Genomic DNA, 20,064 nt, shown 5'->3' with positions numbered 1-20,064 from the left:
AAGGCAGGACATGATTGATGTAGCACCACCATTCCACCCTACATATCCCCCTCCCCCACCACGCATCAACCCCTTGTTCAAATCGCCCTCGGCTCGCTCTCCCCCTCCATTCCTCCTCCCCGACCCGCCTCGCAACCATGCTCCGCCAGACAATAATACGCCTGCTCCTCGGCGCCAGCATCGCATCCGCCGGGTACGCGGTCGGCGGCGTCTCGACGCAACAAGACGTCATGGCGGCGCCGCATCTCTCCATCAACGGCATTCCGCACAGCACGCGCGCGCACTGGATGCGCCGGGCCAACGCCGCGCTCGCGGACCTGGGCGGCTCGCCGTGCCCGTTCGCCGCCTTCGGCTCCGCCGTCGTGAACCACACGGACACCGCGGACGGCGGGCTGGGCGAGCTGGTGTGCATCGGCGCGAATGCGAATGGCAGGACGGGGAATCCGACGCTTCACGGGTATGGATCTCCTGATACTTCATACAGCTCAGTGGCTTTGGCGTGAGGGTTGGGTTGGGTTGGGTTGGAGGCTGATGATGACCATTTCTTCGCAGAGAGATGGCGGCGATTGCGAATTGCACGGCCGTCCTGACCGATCCCGAGGGCCGGTACCGGCTGAATGCGAGTGAGGCGCTGGACGCGTTTTCCCGGCTGAGTCTGTACACGAATGCCGAGAGCTGCCCGATGGTATGTCGACGTCTTTTTCTTCCCCCGTCTCAATCTGACCAGAATCCAGTGTGCGTCGGCGATCCGGTGGGCGGGCTTCAAGGAGTACATCTACGGCACCAGCATCGACACGTTGGTGCAGCGGGGCTGGGGCCAGATCCGCATCGCCTCGCTCGACGTGTTCCGGCAGTCGTTCGACCTGCCGTCTCAGACGAGGTTGATCGGGGGCGTCCTGACGAACGAGACGGATCCGTATTTTTGGTGGCAGTACGATCCGGAATCCCCGTGTCCGCCGGCTTGTTCGAGAGCCGGGCACTCGTGCAGTGCAGATGAGTAGGAAAGAAAAGATCGTTAGTAGCTAAGCGTAGGCGAAGTTGTATCTTCTATTTTTCCCGCGAACATGGTGAAGAGAGTCTGTCCAACCGAACGCCGGGTAAGTGAAGCCGCGGGACCGCCCGAAACGCGGGGGGCTTCGGCCGGGAAACCCGAAGTCGCCCTCTATCTTCCAGTTCGTTTCTATCTTCTCTTGCCTGTGATATACTGAGCCGCTTTCATCGTATTGGCAAAGGTTCGAGTTTGGGATTCCGCCGACAACTCGAGACATGCTCCCAATGAGTGTGGCCGCCCGCCAGCGACTTGCGTGCGACGAATGCACAAGGAAAAAGATCAAGTGCGATAAAATCGTCCCCTGCACCAACTGCACAAAAAGGTGGCATTTCACCCCGCTGCGCTGTGGATTGAACTGACAGAAACCAAGAGGACTCCAACATGTGTGCTCGCGCAACGGAGCGACGGATGCTCATCGCCAGCCCTCGGATACAGCCATATCCGTCCGTGGGAGCTCGCAGTCATCCACGATAAGCCATCAAGCAACGCTGATCGCATCCTTATCAGCACGACTGGCCGAGCTGGAGAAGGCCGTGAAGGAGATCAGAGATACATCCAGCCACGTTCAGCACACTTCAGACCCAATCCAGCTTCCGAATGCTTCTCCGGCTTCTCAATCGCCGTCTACATCCACACTGTATAACGTTGACTCTCTCGTACCAAGAACAATCCATGACGCCGATCCAATAAACACAGATTCCGAGATCCCCTCTATTCTGGAGTCTCTGGCATGGGGCCGGGGGAAACCAGACACCCTAGCACCGGTGATTCAGTTGACGACGAATGGGATTGATGATACCGAGCAAGACCAAGATCTTGGACATGGCACATTCGCACAAGGCCACCAGATTGCTGCTGTTCAACTACTTCTTCCCAACCGTCAGCAGATCGAGGAGCTTGTGAGATATCACGAAGAGTCCATCCTCTGGTGTCACGGTTCTTTCTTTCCTCCAGAGTTCGGGAAGCAGCTCGATCATTTCTTTAGTACTCATCGTGGCAGCATTGACATCCGAGGGGTCAATTTACAGTGGCTGGCCTTGATGTTCTCCATTCTTGCCGGCAGTATGTGCTGCGCTCCACGCCATCAGCTCAGACTTTGGGGATTCCGAGAGGACGAAAAACTCACTCTTTCCCGACAATGGCACAGGGCAGTAGTCGCTTGCCTTAACGCGGGCGACTACATGTCCCATCACCAACTGTACAGCTGTGAAGCAATTGCCACGCTGGCCGTTTCCTCCCACCTTCTCGGGGAATCCGTCACTCAATCTATTCTTCTAGCGGCAGCGGTGCGAATAGCGCAGTCGCTTGGCCTACATCGGCTGAAAGGGAGTGCTGCAGATCCTGCAGCTGAGCGCGGACGGCGGGTCTGGTGTCAACTTTGTACCCAAGACTGGTTGGAGACACCTTTTTCCGAGTCTTACAGCATCAACCCTCTTCACTGCGAAGCCCGCAAGCCAACGAATTGCCACGATGCAACAACGACCCCCCTTGCGGACTGTGTGCCCACAACTATTGGATACCCACGGTTCTTACTTGGCATTGCTCGCCTCATACCGCAGCTGCAGGATGACGTCGCATCATCCAATACCATGTTCACCAAATACCAGCAAGTTCTCAAGTACGACAAACAGATGAGGACACTGACCACTACACATCGGCCAAGCTTCCTCTCAGATGCCCCGATCGACCCGACATGGCCTCGTTGGATACCTTGGGCAAGGCGAAGTTTGACTATCAGCACCGCTCACAACATCATTATGATCCACAGACAGTTTCTTGGGCCCAGTTTAACGAGCTCTTCCTTCAAGTTCACACGACAGACGTGTATCGCGGCAGCGAAGACAGTCCTCGAGGAGCAAAAGCAAATGACCGATCCGGGTGCAGCACACTTGTGGATTCATGACGCCTTCAGTGTCACGGCGTGCGTAAGTACACATCTCTCGATCCACTCAGACATACTCCATGTCTTTCTGTTATCCTGGAGTAGCTTCAGGATTTGGTTGTTACTGGCATCCATGTAAGAACCGAACGAGATGGGGGTTGCTGACACATTCTAGATAACCCTTTGCCTAGATCTTTTCTACAGAGACCCAAACGATTTCGAGTGTACTGAGAGTCGTCACATCGTGGAAGAAGCCTTAGAGTCGCTTCAAAATGCCGAAGACAGCATGATAGCCCAACGAGGAGCCCGTCTCGTATCGTTGCTTCTTGCAAAAGTGCAAAAGCCTTCCTCGAGTGGTACCGAAAACACAAACAAACGCAAAGCATCTGATCCGGACTCCATTGGCAGTGTCAAAAGGCTACGGCGCTTCGATATGGACGCGTTCGTCAGAGCGTTCTACGAGGATAGCCAGGAGTCGACCCCTTCATCTCCGGCTGCAAGTGCAGTGACTGCTCCACAAAGTCCAGACCAATGGAATGATTCCCTACCAGCCGAGAAGCCTTCAGATGTCGACGAGTCCTACACGCACCGGCTTTTGAGAGAAGCCGAAAATCGTGAAGGTCCGAGGAGTCGCACATCCAACGACATGCTGTCGCCTCGCGGTAACTTCGAAAATGTCAGCTCCTTGGAAAACCTGCTCTTCCTTGCGCAAACGTATAATCTTTGAGTACAATGGCTTCCAATAACGCCAACATATTGCTTACAACATCCCCTCGCTTACTCGGTCCTCACTTCAAACTTCAGCAGATCCTTTGTAACGATCTCATCCTTCTTCGCAAGCAGCTCATCCGGATCCCAATTCGCGCTAACCAGCCTGCCGTTCAACCACTGAAACCGCCCAGGCACGCGCGTCAGCCAGACGAGAAAATGCCCGCACAGCTCGGGGTCATCCACAAGATCTGCCAAACAGTCAGCCAATCAACCATTCAACTCAGCAACCACCACTCCACGCCAAAGAGGGAGAAGAAAAAGAAAAACCTACACTTCATAAACGCCTCCGGCGCCGTCTCGACCGCCATGGCCGTCTCCACCGCCCCCGGATGCACCGCCACGGCCAACAACCCCTGCGCGCCAAACTGCTCCGCGACATGCTCGACGACGCGCACCTGCGCCATCTTACTGACACAATACTTGCTGTTCGCAATGATCCCGCGCCGTATCCCCGCCGCGATGCTGCCCACCACCAAAAACGCCTTCCGCCCCCTTCCCCCCCGCAGCAGCAACGGCACAAAGAACCGCGCCACAAGATACGTCCCCACCGCATTCACCGCAAACGCCCTCGCCCACTGCCCCACGTCCGCGCTCCCGCCACCCGTCACCCGCAGCTCCACATCCCCCGAGTACCCCGCATTCAGCACCACCGCGTCCAATCGTTCCCCCGTCGCGATAACGGTCTCGACATACCCCGCCATCGCCTCCACGCTCCCCGCCTCCGCGACGTCGCACTCCCGCACGTCCACCCGGCACGCGGCGTTCGTGCGGCGGATCGCGGCTGCGACGGCGGCTAGGGCTGAAGCACTGGAAGCGGTGGAGGCGAGGATGAGGTGGCGCGCGCCGGCAAGCGCGAAGGTGTGCGCGGTGGCGGCGCCGATGCCGCGGGAGGCGCCGAGGATGAGGATGGTGGAGAGGGAGGCGGCGTTGTCGGCGTGGACGGCGGAGAGGAGGGTGGGGCTGGGGCGCGAGTGGGTTGTGGAAGTGAAGGTGTCGAGGGCGGCGACGCGGGGGTCGGAGGACATTTTTTGGTTTTTTTTTTTTCTCTCCCTTTTTCTTTTTGGTGGTGGGGGGTGGTGTTGCGGTTGTGGTCTGGCCGGCGTTTGGTATGGCTGGTTTTGTGTGCGGGGTGAGGAGGAGGGGAAGTGAGTGGCACTGGAGATGAGGCATTGGTACCACATGCACACGCCTTCTTATAAGCGACACGCAGTAACGTGGAAGATGGTCGTTTTGTCCACTATATCTGTAGTTTGGCTGTAGGACGTCGGCGAGGTGAGAAGTACCTGCCTGTTCAAGGTTAGCGTCAAGATGGCATCAGGATGAGCCATAGCTGGTTATCCCCGACAGACCTCGTGTCATCAACGTGCAGCAACGCCGTTCTTCCTTCTGGCCGGCATATCGCCAATGGGCCTATTGTCCTCTCTCTTGGCTCCGTTTGCGTACAATAGCCCAGTTTCATCTACCACTAAACCCGCAAACTAGAACGTCGGATCGTATCGCTGCAGCAGCGGATCCCTACGACTTCTGCATCAGGAAAACTCTGGCCGCATTCAGGAAGCGCAATCTCACAAGGGCCAAGTGTGCTCCAAAACCTAACCCTATATGGCAATGCTGCAACACCTATGGACGCCTTGACACAGAGCGTTGCAGTTTCTGGCTTAGCATGCCGCAAATCTCGATAAGGTTTGTTCGAACCTTACAATGCCGGTACAAAAAGGCTGGTGCGCAAAAGAAGCATATCATGATTCTTTTGCCGCGCGCCAGACAAGGCTTGGGTCGCCATCCCCCCGCTGGATGCGTCAAAGTTCATCTGTAGTTGCGTGCGAGTTCTCCAGGGAACTCTGCCCAGAGTTAGCATTCAAGCGCATAGGAAGAAATGGGAAAAACCATTAAATGATAATAAAGATTGAAGTGCGAAGTGCGAAGTGAGAGGTGAACAGATGCGTGAAATACGCTAGGCCAGAACAGGGGAGCCGGTATCGGATTGCCTTTCAGGGTCCAGCACGCGAGTAAGTGGGGAGCCATAAGGCTGAGGTGGCGAGTCAGCCGAGAGCGAGTGGCCATCGGATGGTGAAAGACTTTCGTCATGCTACCGCTTGTGGCGCCCATGCTGTTCCTGAGGCTCTTCCTTGGTCTGTTGAATCGATTGCGAGTGCAGGAGTCCCATGTCGCAATAATATTGCTCGGTGATGGCGAGCTTCTTGCACTCCGGGACGCGACTGCCGCTGCGGCGCGCACCTGCCTGGACTCGGCAGTAACGAGCACCTGCCGCCAGCACTTGAGAGCGAGGAACAGCGTCAGCGGGAGCAGCGCGCTCTTGATTGCACACGGCCATCGCACCATTGGCGCTTGCGCGACGGCGCAGGTAGCGGCATTGTCGGCATTCGAGGCTGAATAAGCAGCGCCGGACCGAGTCGCCCCGAGAATGCGGCAACGCTTTCGGGCTTTGTCGAGCACGCCATCGACACTGTTCCGTTTCTGGTATTCTCACCACAACCCTAAGGCTTTTCCACCAGCCATGGCGCGCCATCAGCTGCTGACCGGGTCCGTGAGCCCTTCTCGGCCCATTGATTGCTCAGCGATACCGGGCCTGGCGTCTACTTTTTCTCCCCGCCACGCCCGTCTCCACCCACCACGCCGGCATTCCTTCTTTCTTGACGCGCACCCAGACTCACCACTCCAGCAGCAGGGCGCGTCGCTTCTCTTCGGTGCGCTTTCTTTGTCCTTTGAGATACCTCCTAAAAGTTTCTGTTTCCGCCGCGCCGCCGCCGAATCATGCGTCTCCAGCTGCCCGAGTCTGCCGGTCCCCAGGCCGAGCAGCAGCAGCAAACCGCCCTCAGGCAGTTCGCCCAGAAGTCCTCGAACCTGCCCTTTGGCCAGCACGTCCCGCTGGCCTCCATCTCCGGCCCGACCTACCTGACCGCCCAGACCCTCGTCCAGCAGGTCGCCTACGCCCTCTCCGACAAGATCTTCGCCTACTCGCCCGAGACCTATGACCTGGACGTCGCCCTGAAGGAATGGCACGACAAGGGCGAGCACAATGCCTTCGGCTACAAGACGGGCGTCTCCGCTCTCGAGACCAGGACTGGCGCCGGCAACGTTGCCCTGGGCTACATCTTCTCCAAGGACTTTGACCTGTCCAAGAGGCACATTCCTCAGGCAATCGTTGCCTCGTCCTCCACCCTGCAGCAGCTGAGGCCTGCCCTGGACCAGCTCTCGCTGCTCTACTCTGTCGCCAACCCCCTGGTTGCTCATGTCGCTGCCGTCGACTACGCTGCCGGCTCCTCGTCCGGCCTGGTCACCGACTACTCGACCAGCTTCACTCTGGCCGAGGAGCTTGGCCTTGGTCTTGTGTCGAGCGCCTCTGCCTACGAGATCCAGCACATGGCGCTGTTCGCCACCCTTCTCGCCAGTGTCGTGCCTACCATTCACACCTATGACGGAATCACCGTTGGCCGTGAGACCACCCGCGTCGTGGATGTCATGGACAAGTCTGGCCTGATCAACAACTACAACGCCATTCTGAAGGCCACCTCCAGCGTTGAGGGCAAGCACTCGGACAACGAGGGCAGGACCGTCCGTCTCCTCAAGGCTTTCAACGACGAGTTTGGTTTCGACTACAAGCTGTTCGAGTACCACGGCCACGAGGCGCCCGAGACCGTCATCGTTGCTTTCGGCACCGTTGAGGCTTCTCTGGGTGCCCAGGTCGCCCAGTCGCTTGCGGCCAACGGCGTCAAGGTTGGCTTGATCAACGTCCGTGTCTACCGTCCCTTCGTCGAGGAGGTCTTCCTCGAGACCCTGCCCAAGTCTGTTCAGAACATTGCCGTTCTCGGCCAGGTCCACGACAGTGCTGCCGTCTCCGACGAGAGCGTCCACTCTGCGCTGTACAGCGACGTTCTTGCCGCCGTCAGCTTCTCTTCTTCCAGCGCTGCCTCGGTCGTCGATGTCAAGTACGCTCGCGAGGAGGTGTGGACTCCGGCCAAGGTCGGCAATCTGTTTGCCAAGTTCAGCCCCGAGGCTGCTCAGGCCCAGCTCTCCATCTCGGATGCTTCTGCCCAGCAGTACACTTTCTGGAACATTGACGAGTCCATCGCCATCGGTGCCCCCATTGTGCTCGGCCAGCTGTACTCCAAAGATTCCGCGTCCAACGTGACCATTCGCACTGGTCACGACAACCTTGTCCAGGGTGGTGTTGTTCGCACCGACATCCGCAAGTCCAGCAAGTCTCTTGAGGCCGCCTACTCGGTTGATGCTGCCGACGTTGCTTTCGTCGGCGACGAGAAGCTTCTCAATGAGTTTGATATTCTGAACAGCCTGAAGTCCGGCGGCACTCTCATTGCTAAGCTCCCTGGTGCCAAGGACGAGGAGCTCGAGAAGCACTTCCCGGTTGGCGCCCGCAAGGGCATCGTCGGCAAGAAGGTCAACCTCTATGTCCTTGACCCTACCGCTTCTGAGAATGTCACCGAGGATGCCACTCTCGAGTCTTACCTGGTTCAGCTCGCTTTCCTGAAGGTTGCCGAGGCTGGCAGATTCGACACTCTGTCTCAGAAGCTGGCTTCTCTGAGCGGCGGCTCCCTCGACAGCGTCGTCAAGGATGTAGAGAAGGCGCTTCGCCAGGTCCAGGTGCCCGAGTCCTGGGCTACCATTGAGCCCGAGGTTGAGAGCATCTCCCTGCCCACCGACATCAAGGTCAACAGCTTCTCCTCCTTCCAGAAGATTGACCCCGAGCCCCCGACTCTCCTCAAGAACTGGGTCGAGGCTGCCAAGGGTCTTGCGTTCAAGGAGGCGTACGGCACCAAGTCTGCCCTTCGTCCCGACCTCGGCGTCAAGACCGCCGTTGTCCACATCAAGGAGCGCCGCCGGCTCACTCCCGAGAACTACGACCGTAACATCTTCCACATCGAGTTCGACCTCGGCGACTCGGGCGTCAAGTACGACATTGGCGAGGCTCTCGGCATCCACGCCGAGAACGACCCCAAGATGGTCGAGGAGTTCATCCGGTGGTACGGCCTCAACCCGGACGAGATTGTCGAGGTGCCGACGCGCGAGGACCCCAACGTGCTCGAGAACCGCACCGTCTACCAGGCGTTGGTGCAAAACGTCGACATCTTCGGCCGGCCGCCGAAGCGCTTCTACGAGGCGCTCGCCGAGTTCGCCGACGACGAGAAGGAGAGGACGCAGCTGCTCGCGCTGGTGACGCCCGACGGCGCGACCGAGTTCAAGCGGCGGGCCGAGGTCGACACGGTCACCTTCGCCGACGTCCTGCTCGAGTTCCCGTCGGCGCACCCGTCGTTCAATGACATCGTGCGCATCGTCAGCCCGATGAAGCGGCGCGAGTACTCGATCGCGTCGTCGCAAAAGGTGACGCCCACGGCCGTGTCGCTGCTCATCGTCACCGTCGGCTGGGTGGACGCGCGCGGCCGCGACCGCTTCGGGCAGGCGACCCGCTACCTCAACTCGCTCGCCGTCGGCGCGCCCGTCACGGTGTCGGTCAAGCCGTCGGTGATGAAGCTCCCGACGAAGTCGACGGCCCCCATCATCATGGCGGGACTCGGAACGGGTCTCGCGCCTTTCCGCGCGTTCGTCCAGGAGCGCGCGCGCCAGAAGCTGGCCGGCGAGCCCATCGGCGCCGTCATGCTGTATATGGGCGCCCGCCACCAGCGCGAGGAATATTTATATGGTGAGGAGTGGGAGGCGTACCAGGACGCGGGCGTCATCACCCTCCTCGGCCGCGCCTTCTCGCGCGACCAGCCGGAGAAGATTTACATCCAGGACAGAATGAGGCAGACGATTAAGGACATTCGCAAGGCGTACCTGGAAGAGGAGGGAGCCTTTTACCTCTGCGGCCCCACGTGGCCCGTCCCGGATGTTACGGCTGTCTTGCAGGAGGCGATTGAGGAGGAGGCGAAGGCGAGCGGTGCGACGAAGAAGGTTGATAGCAGGAGGGTGATTGAGGAGTTTAAGGAGGAGGGGAGGTATGTTTTGGAGGTTTATTAGGCGGGTTAGGCGGGGGGTCGTTTTTTGGAGAGGGAGAGAGAGAGAGAGATATTCCCCTGTGAAAGTGGTGGTTTTTGTTGTTGTTGTTGTTCGATATGTATATGTGTGTGTGGGGCACGATGTGATGCGACGCGACGCGCGTACTAGAGTTCGAGGTGTTAAAAATGTTTCTTTACGTTTATAGAATTCGATACGATCTTATTGTTCATGTTTTGAGATATGGTATGATGTGATTCAAGTGTATTTCTCTGCTTTTCAAACTGGAGAAAAGGACGGACACGCCATCATCTTTGCTGATAGGGGTGACATACTGACAGTATTGGATATTGGTATTCACGGTCTTCAATTTACAACGGGATGGCCTTGCCTTCAGACACCCGACTCTAGTTATTCCGACCCTGTTGTTGTCCCCTGTTCCCGCCATACGCAGCAGTGGGGAAGCGACCTTCTTCACGATCCGGCAGGATATTATTCCTTGGCCCGCCACCTCCACCACCACCACCACCGTGTCCGCCTCCACTACCATGTCCGCCTCCACCGTATCCGCCTCCACCGTATCCACCACCGTATCCGCCTCCAACAGGGGGACCATGATACTGAAATCCGTGCTGCACATGAACACCGTCCCCGTCCCATCGCCAGCCGTAATTCACCGGCGGGAAACCGAAAGCGTAAGGCGCACTCATAGGTCCAACAATAGGACCAAGAGGCGGCGGTGACGGAGGCGGTGTCGGTGGGGGATAGCCGTTGTAGTTGTAGGGTGGGTACATTACCCAGGGAGGGGGGCCGGGGGGGAGGGGGCTGTCGGCCGCCTTCTTTTTGGCTGGGGGCATGGTTGGGGTTGTTGTTGGGGTTGTTGTTGCTGGGGTTGTTGTTGTTGGGGGTTTTGGTTTGGGGGTTGTGTATGCGGATGGGCTGGGGGTATTTATACCTCGTTGGCTTTCGAGGGATGGGGCGTGGTGGCTGGATCTGCAGAGGAGCCGGGCGTGCGGGTTTGGAAAGGTTGTGTGTTTGCAACTAGAAGTGCTTGTTCTGCACGTGTCGTTGCGTGGTGATGCGGTCGTTCGTGGTGGCGGCATGAACGCTTCAAGTCAGCGGCGGAAAGCTTATAGAGGCTTTGCGGGTGGACATGTTTTGCGAAGCGTTCTGTTGGCTTTTTCCAGATATGTGGTTGCTTTTATTTTACTCCTGTGAACGTCATGAAAAAAGATGTGGAAGTCACAACGGAGAAGTTGGGCATATTGGGCATGTAAGAATAGCCGCATGATGGTTTTATAGAATAACAGTAATATCGTGGACACGTGTGGAAGAAATTAAGAGCACTAATCTCGCGATGCATGGCCGCTCCTTTTAAGTATCAACAACTTTCTTCTGGCGTAAACATAGAAAGCGCACGGTTGGATACGCGGCTATTCCCAGCAACATTGTCTGAAGAGCTTCTTCCCCGCGGCGAGCATGAGGGGGCAGACACGAACCCCACCGCCGATCTCTCCCACCCATGTAACCCCGGACTCTCTCCAACACTAATGCGGGGGGACCCTATCGGCATCAAACAAAGAACCAACAATGTCCAAACCCACTCGCTCGCAGACACCACCCTCAAAGGAATCGATAGAAATTATCCTTGCTTCTAAGTCCAGACAGTAAGGTTGACTTGGAAGTGAGCTCGCCGTCATCTCCACCTTGGCAGATGCGGGGTATGCATTCGCCACATGCAAGTGAGCTGTTCTTACAAACACAGCACCAATAAATGGCCATGATAGCCACCCTGGATATACATTTCTTGCCTAGCCATGGGGGCTTGGGTGGTATATAACGAAGACTTTGTCCCCCATTTCACTGTAAGAGGTTATGTTAACTGCCCAAAATGACTTCCCCCGAGAACACTGTAGCATTCATTGGTAAGCACACGGTCAAACCCATTGATCCTCCAGACAATAACATCAGAGACAGGCCTCGGAGTGATGGGCTACCCAATGGCCAGAAACTTGAGAAAAGGCCTTGGTTCAGACCAAACCCTCCTCATCTGCGACATCGACAAGGACACCATCGCCCGCTTCCAAGACGAGGCCAAAGACGACGGACCGGTGGGAGTCGTGTCCAACGGCTTCGAAGCCGCCAAAGCAGCGGTGCGTGCCCACACCTCTCCAACCCCAGCCCACCCACCACCACCGAGACAAAGCTCACTCCCACCCCCGCAGAACGCCGTCATAACCATGCTCCCCGACGCCGCAGCCGTCGAATCCGTCTACCTCGACCCAACAACCGGCATCCTCGCCGGCATCTCCTCCACCACCACCACCACCACCACAAACAAATTCGTCATGGAATGCGGCACCATCGAAACCGCCACCATCGCCGCCATCTCCACCGCCTTCACCACCACCTCCCCGTCCACCACCTTCCTCGACGCCCCCGTCTCAGGCGGGCCCATGGGCGCCGCCGGCGGCACCCTCGCCTTCATGGTCGGCGCCCCGAGCAGCGCCTCCTTCACTTACGCCCTCCACACCTACCTCACGCACATGGGCACCGCCGCCAGCATCTTCCACTGCGGCGCCGTCGGGTCGGGCACGGCGTTCAAGCTGATCAACAACTACCTCTCGGCCATCACGTCGCTCGCGGCGAGCGAGGCGCTCAACATCGGCGTCAAAGCGGGTCTGGATCCGAAACTCTTGACGCAGGCGATCAACGCGGGCGGCGGGCAGTGCTGGGTCACCAGCTGCGCGAACCCCGTCCCTGGCGTGCAGGAGGGCGTGCCGAGCGCGAGGGGGTACGAGGGCGGGTTCCGGCTCGAGCTGTGCAAGAAGGTGTTGGGGATGGGGGCGAGGTTGGCGGAGAGCGTGGGGGCGCGGACGGTGTTGGATGGGCCGACGTTGCGGGCGTTTGAGGAGGCGGCGGGGGATGCGAGGTATGCGGGGAGGGATGCGAGGGTGGTGTATAAGTGGTTGAGCGAGAGTGAGAGGAGGGAGTAGGTGGGAGGGAGGGAGGGGGAGGCGGTTCTGGGATGTGCGATTTCCGGTTCTTTTTTGCAACGACGTACGTACGTGCGTTTACGTACGCGCTTAATGGTGGGTTAATTAGTAGGTGGCTGGTATAATCGCAACGGTTCCTTCCTCTCCTCTTCTTCTCCGCCTTGCCCCGCCCGCACCCCCACCCACCCTACCCCGGCTCCTCCTCCTCCAGCATATCCGCATAGATATTCAACGAGCTACCAATAACATCCACCAACGCCCACGTCTGCGCGCCCCTAAACACCGTCGCCCACACCCTCAACACCCCCGCATTCAACCTCCTCGTCATCCGGCGACTCCCCAAGTCTTCATCCTCTTCCCCCCCAACCGCAAACTCCGTCTCATCCAACAAGCTCTTCACCAACCCCACAATCCTCCTCTCGTCCTCGCTCAACGCCGCTGGCTGCCCACTCCCCTCGCGCCGGCCGCCCACGGCGTCCAGCCACTTGCTCAGCAGAAACGCGCACTCGAGCGAGCACAAGCTATGCTGGATGCTCCACACAAACGACTGCGTGCGCGCGACGAGCCGCACGCCGATCTTGACGGGGATGCTGAGGGCGTGCGCCGCGTGCAGCACCGCGCGCACCAGACGTTTCGGCGAGTCGCTGTTGTTGTTGCGCGCGATTAACGCGGGCGGCGACCAGTCGCGCAATGCCCGCGCCACGGCGTGCGGGTCGCGCGTGTCGAGGGCCCGCCCGGGCCCGGTGTCGATGTTGAGCCGGATGTAGGCGAGGCGCAGCAGCGCGGTGCTGTTGAAGGCGACGGGGCCGGTGGGGGATAGAGGGTCGAGCGAGGATTCGGGGGCGAGGCGCCAGCTGTGTTGCCAGGCGCGGAGGGCGTGCTCGAGGGAGCTGATGTCGTCGGGGGAGAGGTCGCCTGTGGGGGTGGTGGTGGTACTGGTGGTGGTGGGGAAGTGGCAGCGTGCGGTTTGCCGCGCGAAGAAGATGTGTTGGATCAGCGCGTGGATGAGAATGTAGTTGCCGAGCGACGAGTTGCATTCGGTGATGGCGCGGCCGTCTCCGCCGCCGCGGGAGAAGAGGCGGCGGAGCGCGGCTTGGAAGTCTGGGGTGGTTGTTGGGGACGGTGAGAATGACGATGAGGAGGAGGTGCGCTTGCGGGCGTCGTGCCATTCGGCGGCGGACGAGGCTTTGAACTCGGCGGCGCTGGACGGGAGGCGCATCTTGAGCTCCGAGTTGAGGATCAGCGGCGGGATGTTGTACACGATGCAGTGCAGGTTGAAGAAGCAGAAGACGATGAACTTTGTCCGCGTGCGCGATTCCTGCTGCGTCCACGCCTCCCAGCTGATGTCGGCCGGGTACGGCGAGCTGTGCAGGCCGTCGTCCCGGACGAGCGTTGCCAGGATGCTTTGGATGGCGAAGGCTTCGCGGAGGATTTCCTTGTGTTTGGCCCACGTTGCCATTGCCATTAGCATCAGAAGCGCCTGGGCGGTTTGCATGAGGTCCGTCTCACTGGCTGCTGTCGGACTGCCTCGGCTTGAATCATAGCGGAGGTTCGACGGGCCGTGTAAAGTCGATGTCGAAAACGCCCAGAGTGAAGCATCCGAGTTCGAGTCTTTGTCGGGATAGGAGAGGCCGGCATCTTTCCTTCGAATGCGCTGGGATGCAATCGCTCGAGCCGTGTGAAACAGTTCAACCCCTTTCTCTCCTTCGAAGCAATATTGGGCCCCAACAGCCGCAAGTGCCAAGAGCAGCTCCACGCAAGTATTCTCGACAGTCATTGTTGGTATGTGGAGAAAGGGCAGGTGCTCGTGGAAACCGTTGATGTAAGCGCCGATGTAGCGAGACAGTGCGAGTCGTGAAGGTAGTCGAAAATCCGAAGGAATCACTGAAGAGAACTCGGCCATCCTGCTCAGTATGTCTTGCCTGTCCAGGTTCGAGATGTTTGAGACTGGTCTCGAGTTCGCAGGGCGGTGACGCTGTTCCGACGGCTGCTCCTCCGGCTGAAGCGACGGCAAACGAGAGCCGAATCGCGAGAAGGAGGTTGAATCTTCGAGACTGTGGCTTTGGTTGAACATGGGATGTGCATGTGGCCCGCTCTGAGCTTCATGCTCGGTTGAATTCAAAATGGACTCGGGAGAGAAGAACGGCACTGGCTGTTCGGCGGTAATGGTGGACGAGAAACGGTATGATGATAATGGCTCGTTCTCCAGAAAAGCGGTCAAACTATCCAGAGTCTCGGAGAAGTCTGCATCTGTAGCACCGTTTGAAGGCGTTGGAAGCGTATCCGCATGCGCCAATTGTTCCGAGTTCATGCCAGGCGTAACTCCGAACGTTTGGGGCGACGACGCAGCCAGGGCATCCTGGAAGGCGCTTTGCTCTGCAGCAAATGACAATGCTGCCAACGGAGAGTGGAAGCTTGTGTCCATTGGCATTGGAGGCATGCCCACGGAGAACGGAGAGTTGGCCAGAGCTCCATTTGGCGAATTTGATGTTGGTTCTTTGCTATCGCCGTCTCTGATTGAGGCAATCCTCACCCGTTTCTCATGCTTCTGAGCCTGATTGGCATCGTCCGACGAATCAACCTTGTCTTTGGCATACTTCCGCTTGGGGGCATTGCTGTTGTGTGAGAGCCGCTCGTGGCGAATGAGCAGGTCACTGTAGGATGCCAGTCAGCAGGGGCGGATCAGTTGTCTGATTGGCGGCCTACCTCCTCGTGAATCTGGAAGCACATTTGTCACAGGTAAAGGGCTTCTCCTGTGTATCTGCGGGGGGCTGGTCAGAGATGGGTCAACGGCTCTTCAGACGGCGCTATGCGTACGGGTTCTCTCGTGGCGCTGCAAGTGCTCCAGGCGGGCAAAGAGCCTCTGGCACCGACCACACTGGAACCGCTTCGGCTTCTTCGGCGTCGGCCGAGCCTCGTCATGCCCAGGCACATCGGATGGGGGCATATCGAGGCTTCGGCTGAGGGGTCACACGGGTTGTGTCGTTGGAGAGGAATGCGGAGATGCGGGGAAACATAAGTAGCTGCTTCCCCGCCTCGGCGCCCGCCTTATCGAGACACTTTAACTTGTCATTTCTATGGAAAAGCAAGTCCTCGGCATCTCGCCGAGTTGCCGGAAGCAGACGCGATCACACCTTGCTCCCCAGCTCGCGCGCCATCTCGCCCTTCTCGGCCATCTCATCCAGCACCCTTTCGGCCGTCTTCATGGCGTCGACGCCGGCGGGCACGCCGCAATAGGTGGTGCAGTGCAGGATGGCCTCGCGGATCTCCAGCTCGGAGAGGCCGTTGTTGCGGGCGCCGCGGATGTGCACAGCCAGCTCGGGCGCGCGGTTGAGGGCCATGAGCATGCCGATGTTGAGCAGGCTGCGCTGCTTCTTCTCCAGCCCCGGCCGCGTCCACGCGTAGCCCCAGCACCACTCGGTCGTGAGCTCCTGCCCGGGCTTGGAGAATTCCGTCGACCCGTTGGCGAGCGCCCGGTCGACGTACGTGTCGCCGACGACGCTGCGCCGCATCTTGAGGCCCTCTTCGAAGAGTTGCTTGTGCAGGGCGTCGAGCTTTGGGTCGGTGCTCATGGTCGCGTGGTGTTTGGTTGTGGAAGGGCTTTGTCAGTGGGTACGGGTTGAAGTAGATGTGCTTTGATTCAAGAATGTGAACTGCTGTGAATGTCAAGAATGCTTAGACAATCGTACTTCATCAAAATTTGCCTTGATATTGATTGGGCCTTGGGGAATCCCACCGATGGCGCGGGGTCTCTGGGAGCTCTGCGGGGTTACCCCAACCCCCACTTTCGGCCATGACGACACACACTCCATTTATCTTACTCATCTTCGTGCCTCCGCTACTTAGAAGCATGTGACGGCGAAGCCTGATATGGAATATCCGATATCGTAGCCATCTGCGGGGTATTCTGAGAGCGGGGCTTCGACAAGATTGTTCTTCAGCAGAGTATCAACCAAAAAGCTACACATTGTTTGTATATTTACAATGGCGTTGACCTTCTCCGACAAAGCGACGTTGAAAGACCAATTTGTGGACGAAGTGGGTGAAGATGCACTGGATGAGGGCTGGCAGACTGTCTTACGCTTGAATCCAGAGCTCTTCGATGCCAGTCTCAACCTCCGATCTGTGCCAAGGAAGAAGAGACATCTGCCGCTCAAGGTGCAGCATCTTATATCGATAGCAGTCGACAGCGCGTCAACCCACCTGTACGTCCCGGGGATCCAAACACATGTCAAACAAGCCTTGAAGGAGGGGGCGACAGCAGCCGAGATCATGGAAGTGATCGAGTTGACGAGTACGCTCGGTATCCATGCTTGCAACATTGGCGTGCCGCTGCTTGTCGAGGTGATGAAGGAAGAGGGAATCTACGAAACACACCCTACAGCAGGAGCACCCTTTGACGAACGCCGCGAGAAGCTGAAGGCAGACTTCACACAGAAGCGAGGATACTGGCATCAGTTCTGGGAAGACTTTTTGAAACTCGACCCGGAATTCTTCGAGGCCTACGTGGACTTCTCTACCGTCTCGTGGACGAAAAATGTCGATGGGTCCGAGAAGGGAGCACTAGAGCCAAAGGTGAGTCCGGCTATCCTTCGCCTCGTATCTGTTGCTCACGCCTTCCTAGATCAAAGAGCTGATCTACTGCGCCTTCGATGCAGCGGCAACGCATCTATACCAGCCAGGGCTGAAGCTCCACATGAAGAACGCGATTGGATACGGTGCAACGCCAGAAGAGATCATCGAGGTACTCGAGATCGCGACACTGTTGAGCCTGCACACAGCCCACGTCGCTGTACCAATTCTTGCCCAAAACATCCAATAGCTTTCGATGCGTTGATTCCCAATTGATCTTCTGTCAAATGATATACCTGAAATCCGGCGCCCGGTCGGTGTAGTGTTCCGGCGGAACAGCCGGCCCCTCTGCCAACGCCTTGTCCTTCCAAGCTTCTCTCCGTTTGTAGATAAGTCGCACTACCCACCACATGCACCAGGCGAAAGCCAAGCAGCCAAGCGACCAGCCGTGACCGAGGAAGAAGCGCGGCGCGGCGTTGGTCTGGTAGATTTGTCCCGCGACGACACCGCCGATATTGGTGAGTGTGAGCAGGATCCCGAGACTCGCTGCTCGCTTTCCATCAGGCGCACAGTTTCCAGATAGCCACGCGCTCCTTCAATTTAGTATGTAGGTCTTGGGGAGAGAACGCGTCGGACACTTACATATTTCCACCGGTACACAGGAAGCACGCTGTAGCGATCAGGTACGTGGCGAAGTATTGTACGCCGGCTGAGACAGGGGCAAGGCAAATGGCGTATCCGGCGATGCCGAACGGCGCGCAAACAATCAGAGGCCAGAAGCGTGTTTGGTATCTGTCGCTGAGGAATGCTCCGACTGCGTAGACGATGGCGCCCCAGAGGTTGACTGTGAAATACTCAGATGATGCTGACAGCTGTTCCGCTAGTGAAAGATCTTACCGGGAATCACCAGGTACTGTGCCTGAACGGTGGAATAGTGGAACCCGTTCTTGATGATTATGGGAAGGAAGGTACCAAAGCCTACAAAAGATTCAGCATCCAAGCAAGTCAGTCATCGCCTTCGCGCACAAACCGTATAGAATGGTGACCACGGCTATCTGTATCAGACCGTGGGCCCAGCTCTTGATATCGCTTGCCGCTTCTTTGATGTCCTTCTTCCCGTAGTGTCCGGAGCCGCCGCTGTATGCCTCCATGAGCTCTGCCCGTTGCTTCATGACAGCTTTGTCTCCGTCGTTGAGGAAGTATGCTGTCTCGTAGTTCTTGGGTACCACGAAGATGCATACTCCAGCCCACACGACTGTGATTATACCCTCAATGATATAGAGCCTGCCGGTCGTCAATGACTTTCTTCGGTGGACTGAGTGGCTGGGGAAACCTACCACCGCCACCCTGGGTACCCGGACACGCCATCCATGTATAGTATTGCCCAAGCCAAGAGGCCGCCGAAAGCGCCGGAGAGAGCCGATGCGACTACGGAGTCATTAGTAACAGTGAGGGTTGGAAGGTTTAACCAGTTTCACTTACTGAAGAGATACGATACTCGTACGGCCAGCTCTTCTCGTTTATACCAATTGCAGAGAAACAGAGTCATGGATGGGAAGAGGCAGCCTTCGAAAAACCCCAGTAGTATGCGTGTGACGACAAGAGAAGCGAAACTATGGACAAATCCCGTGCAGAGACAGACTACCCCCCAGCAAAATGTAATTGTCGGTATGACACGATTGAATTGGAGCCGTTTGACGAGTAGGGAAGTCGGGAACTCGGCGAGGATGTAGAATATGTAGAAGACAGACACAGCGGTCTACTGCCAAGTCAGCGAGGTCATCAAGAAGACATGCCGAGGAACTCGCATACATTTAACTCGGATCCTTTGAGTCCAATGTCTTCGGCCATTCCTTGAGTGGCCGCGAATCCAATGTTGCCTCGGTCAAGGTAACTGATCAGCATCAGGAGCATCATCACAGGCGCGATGAAGCAATCCAGCTTTCGAACTAGAGCGGCCTCTGTTCTGTTCTGCACAGTTACTTGCGTAGAGTTATCGTTGGCGTATTCCCGGAACTCGGCGCCAAGTTTCTCGTCGTCGACGGAGGAGGGCATGGTCGTAAGATATTGTGCATGGGTTTTATGGGATAGAGCTCCAAAATCTCAAATCATGGGAAACCGTACGGCTCTTGCTCCGATCGTGCAAGGCTTATTCGTTTCCCTTGACCCAGGTCGAGTGTGCAAACCGCGGGGAAAAGGTGGCCATCCGGGTTCTCGAGGGTAACGGTAGGTAAGACTTATCGACTCCCGAACGTTGTGAGACCCCAGAATGCGGGGAAGAGCGCCAATCATGCACCCCCGCTTGTCTAAACCTCTTGGTTCAACATCGAAGCACCTCCCACTTGACTAAGTCCCTTGATGTCCGCCGAAGGGCAATGATGACGTTCGTTATACGGCAAGTGAATGCGGAGTGTAGACCCGATATCGTCCAGTCTCGAATCCCGTCTTGAGCACTTCCACACCATACTCCCCACAATCCTCTCTCAGCACAACTCGCCCGCCCTCGACCTGCCTCTTCCACAACCATCTTCTCTTTCCCAAACACCAAAGAAAAAAAGAAACATAAACCTCAATTCATCCACAACGGCTCCGTCCTCACAACCACCCCTCCCCCAAACAACGCGTGCCCAACGCCTCCTCCACGCCCACAACGCCCACCCCCTACACCCTCACCACCGTCCCCAACGACCTCCTCCTCCCGCGCGTCGCCGCCGCCGCCGCCTCCTACATACCGCCACACCACGCCGTCCTCGCCGCGCGGGCCGGCTGCCCTGATTTCTGCCCCCCCCCCCCCCCCCCCCCCCCCCCCCCCCCCCGGG

At 57.8% G+C, this 20,064-nt stretch overlaps 7 protein-coding genes across 7 annotated transcripts; 5 read left to right on the top strand and 2 right to left on the bottom strand.

The window, feature by feature from the left end:
- Positions 1–137: 137 nt before the first annotated feature.
- On the top strand, positions 138–1,001 carry SLS55_002816 (uncharacterized protein; the record flags this gene model as incomplete). Its single annotated transcript, XM_066774296.1, has 2 exons — positions 138–404; positions 735–1,001. The coding sequence occupies 2 exons, from the start codon at positions 138–140 to the stop codon at positions 999–1,001; spliced, it is 534 nt and encodes a 177-aa protein (XP_066634415.1).
- A 1,915-nt stretch (positions 1,002–2,916) lies between these two features.
- On the top strand, positions 2,917–3,660 carry SLS55_002815 (uncharacterized protein; the record flags this gene model as incomplete). Its single annotated transcript, XM_066774295.1, has 2 exons — positions 2,917–2,976; positions 3,109–3,660. 2 exons carry the CDS (start codon positions 2,917–2,919, stop codon positions 3,658–3,660), a joined length of 612 nt encoding a protein of 203 aa, XP_066634414.1.
- A 2,819-nt stretch (positions 3,661–6,479) lies between these two features.
- MET10 (sulfite reductase [NADPH] flavoprotein component) lies at positions 6,480–9,701 on the top strand (the record flags this gene model as incomplete). Its single annotated transcript, XM_066774294.1, has 1 exon — positions 6,480–9,701. One exon carries the CDS (start codon positions 6,480–6,482, stop codon positions 9,699–9,701), a length of 3,222 nt encoding a protein of 1,073 aa, XP_066634413.1.
- Positions 9,702–11,568: 1,867 nt separating this feature from the next.
- On the top strand, positions 11,569–12,673 carry SLS55_002813 (uncharacterized protein; the record flags this gene model as incomplete). The annotated part of the gene is made up of 3 exons (XM_066774293.1): positions 11,569–11,602; positions 11,700–11,830; positions 11,903–12,673. 3 exons carry the CDS (start codon positions 11,569–11,571, stop codon positions 12,671–12,673), a joined length of 936 nt encoding a protein of 311 aa, XP_066634412.1.
- A 187-nt stretch (positions 12,674–12,860) lies between these two features.
- SLS55_002812 (uncharacterized protein) lies at positions 12,861–16,245 on the bottom strand (the record flags this gene model as incomplete). Its single annotated transcript, XM_066774292.1, has 4 exons — positions 12,861–15,327; positions 15,380–15,434; positions 15,491–15,536; positions 15,808–16,245. 4 exons carry the CDS (start codon positions 16,243–16,245, stop codon positions 12,861–12,863), a joined length of 3,006 nt encoding a protein of 1,001 aa, XP_066634411.1.
- A 412-nt stretch (positions 16,246–16,657) lies between these two features.
- Positions 16,658–17,495, top strand: SLS55_002811 (uncharacterized protein; the record flags this gene model as incomplete). The annotated part of the gene is made up of 2 exons (XM_066774291.1): positions 16,658–17,248; positions 17,298–17,495. The coding sequence occupies 2 exons, from the start codon at positions 16,658–16,660 to the stop codon at positions 17,493–17,495; spliced, it is 789 nt and encodes a 262-aa protein (XP_066634410.1).
- Positions 17,496–17,883: 388 nt separating this feature from the next.
- SLS55_002810 (uncharacterized protein) lies at positions 17,884–19,300 on the bottom strand (the record flags this gene model as incomplete). The annotated part of the gene is made up of 4 exons (XM_066774290.1): positions 17,884–18,089; positions 18,143–18,223; positions 18,276–18,462; positions 19,058–19,300. 4 exons carry the CDS (start codon positions 19,298–19,300, stop codon positions 17,884–17,886), a joined length of 717 nt encoding a protein of 238 aa, XP_066634409.1.
- Between the last annotated feature and the right edge of the window lie 764 nt (positions 19,301–20,064).

This window comes from Diplodia seriata (assembly GCF_021436955.1).
Source record: "Diplodia seriata strain FDS-637 chromosome Unknown scaffold_3, whole genome shotgun sequence".
NCBI lineage: Eukaryota > Fungi > Ascomycota > Dothideomycetes > Botryosphaeriales > Botryosphaeriaceae > Diplodia > Diplodia seriata.
Note: the sequence above shows the minus strand (reverse complement) of the source record. Positions and strands in the feature narration are given on the sequence as shown.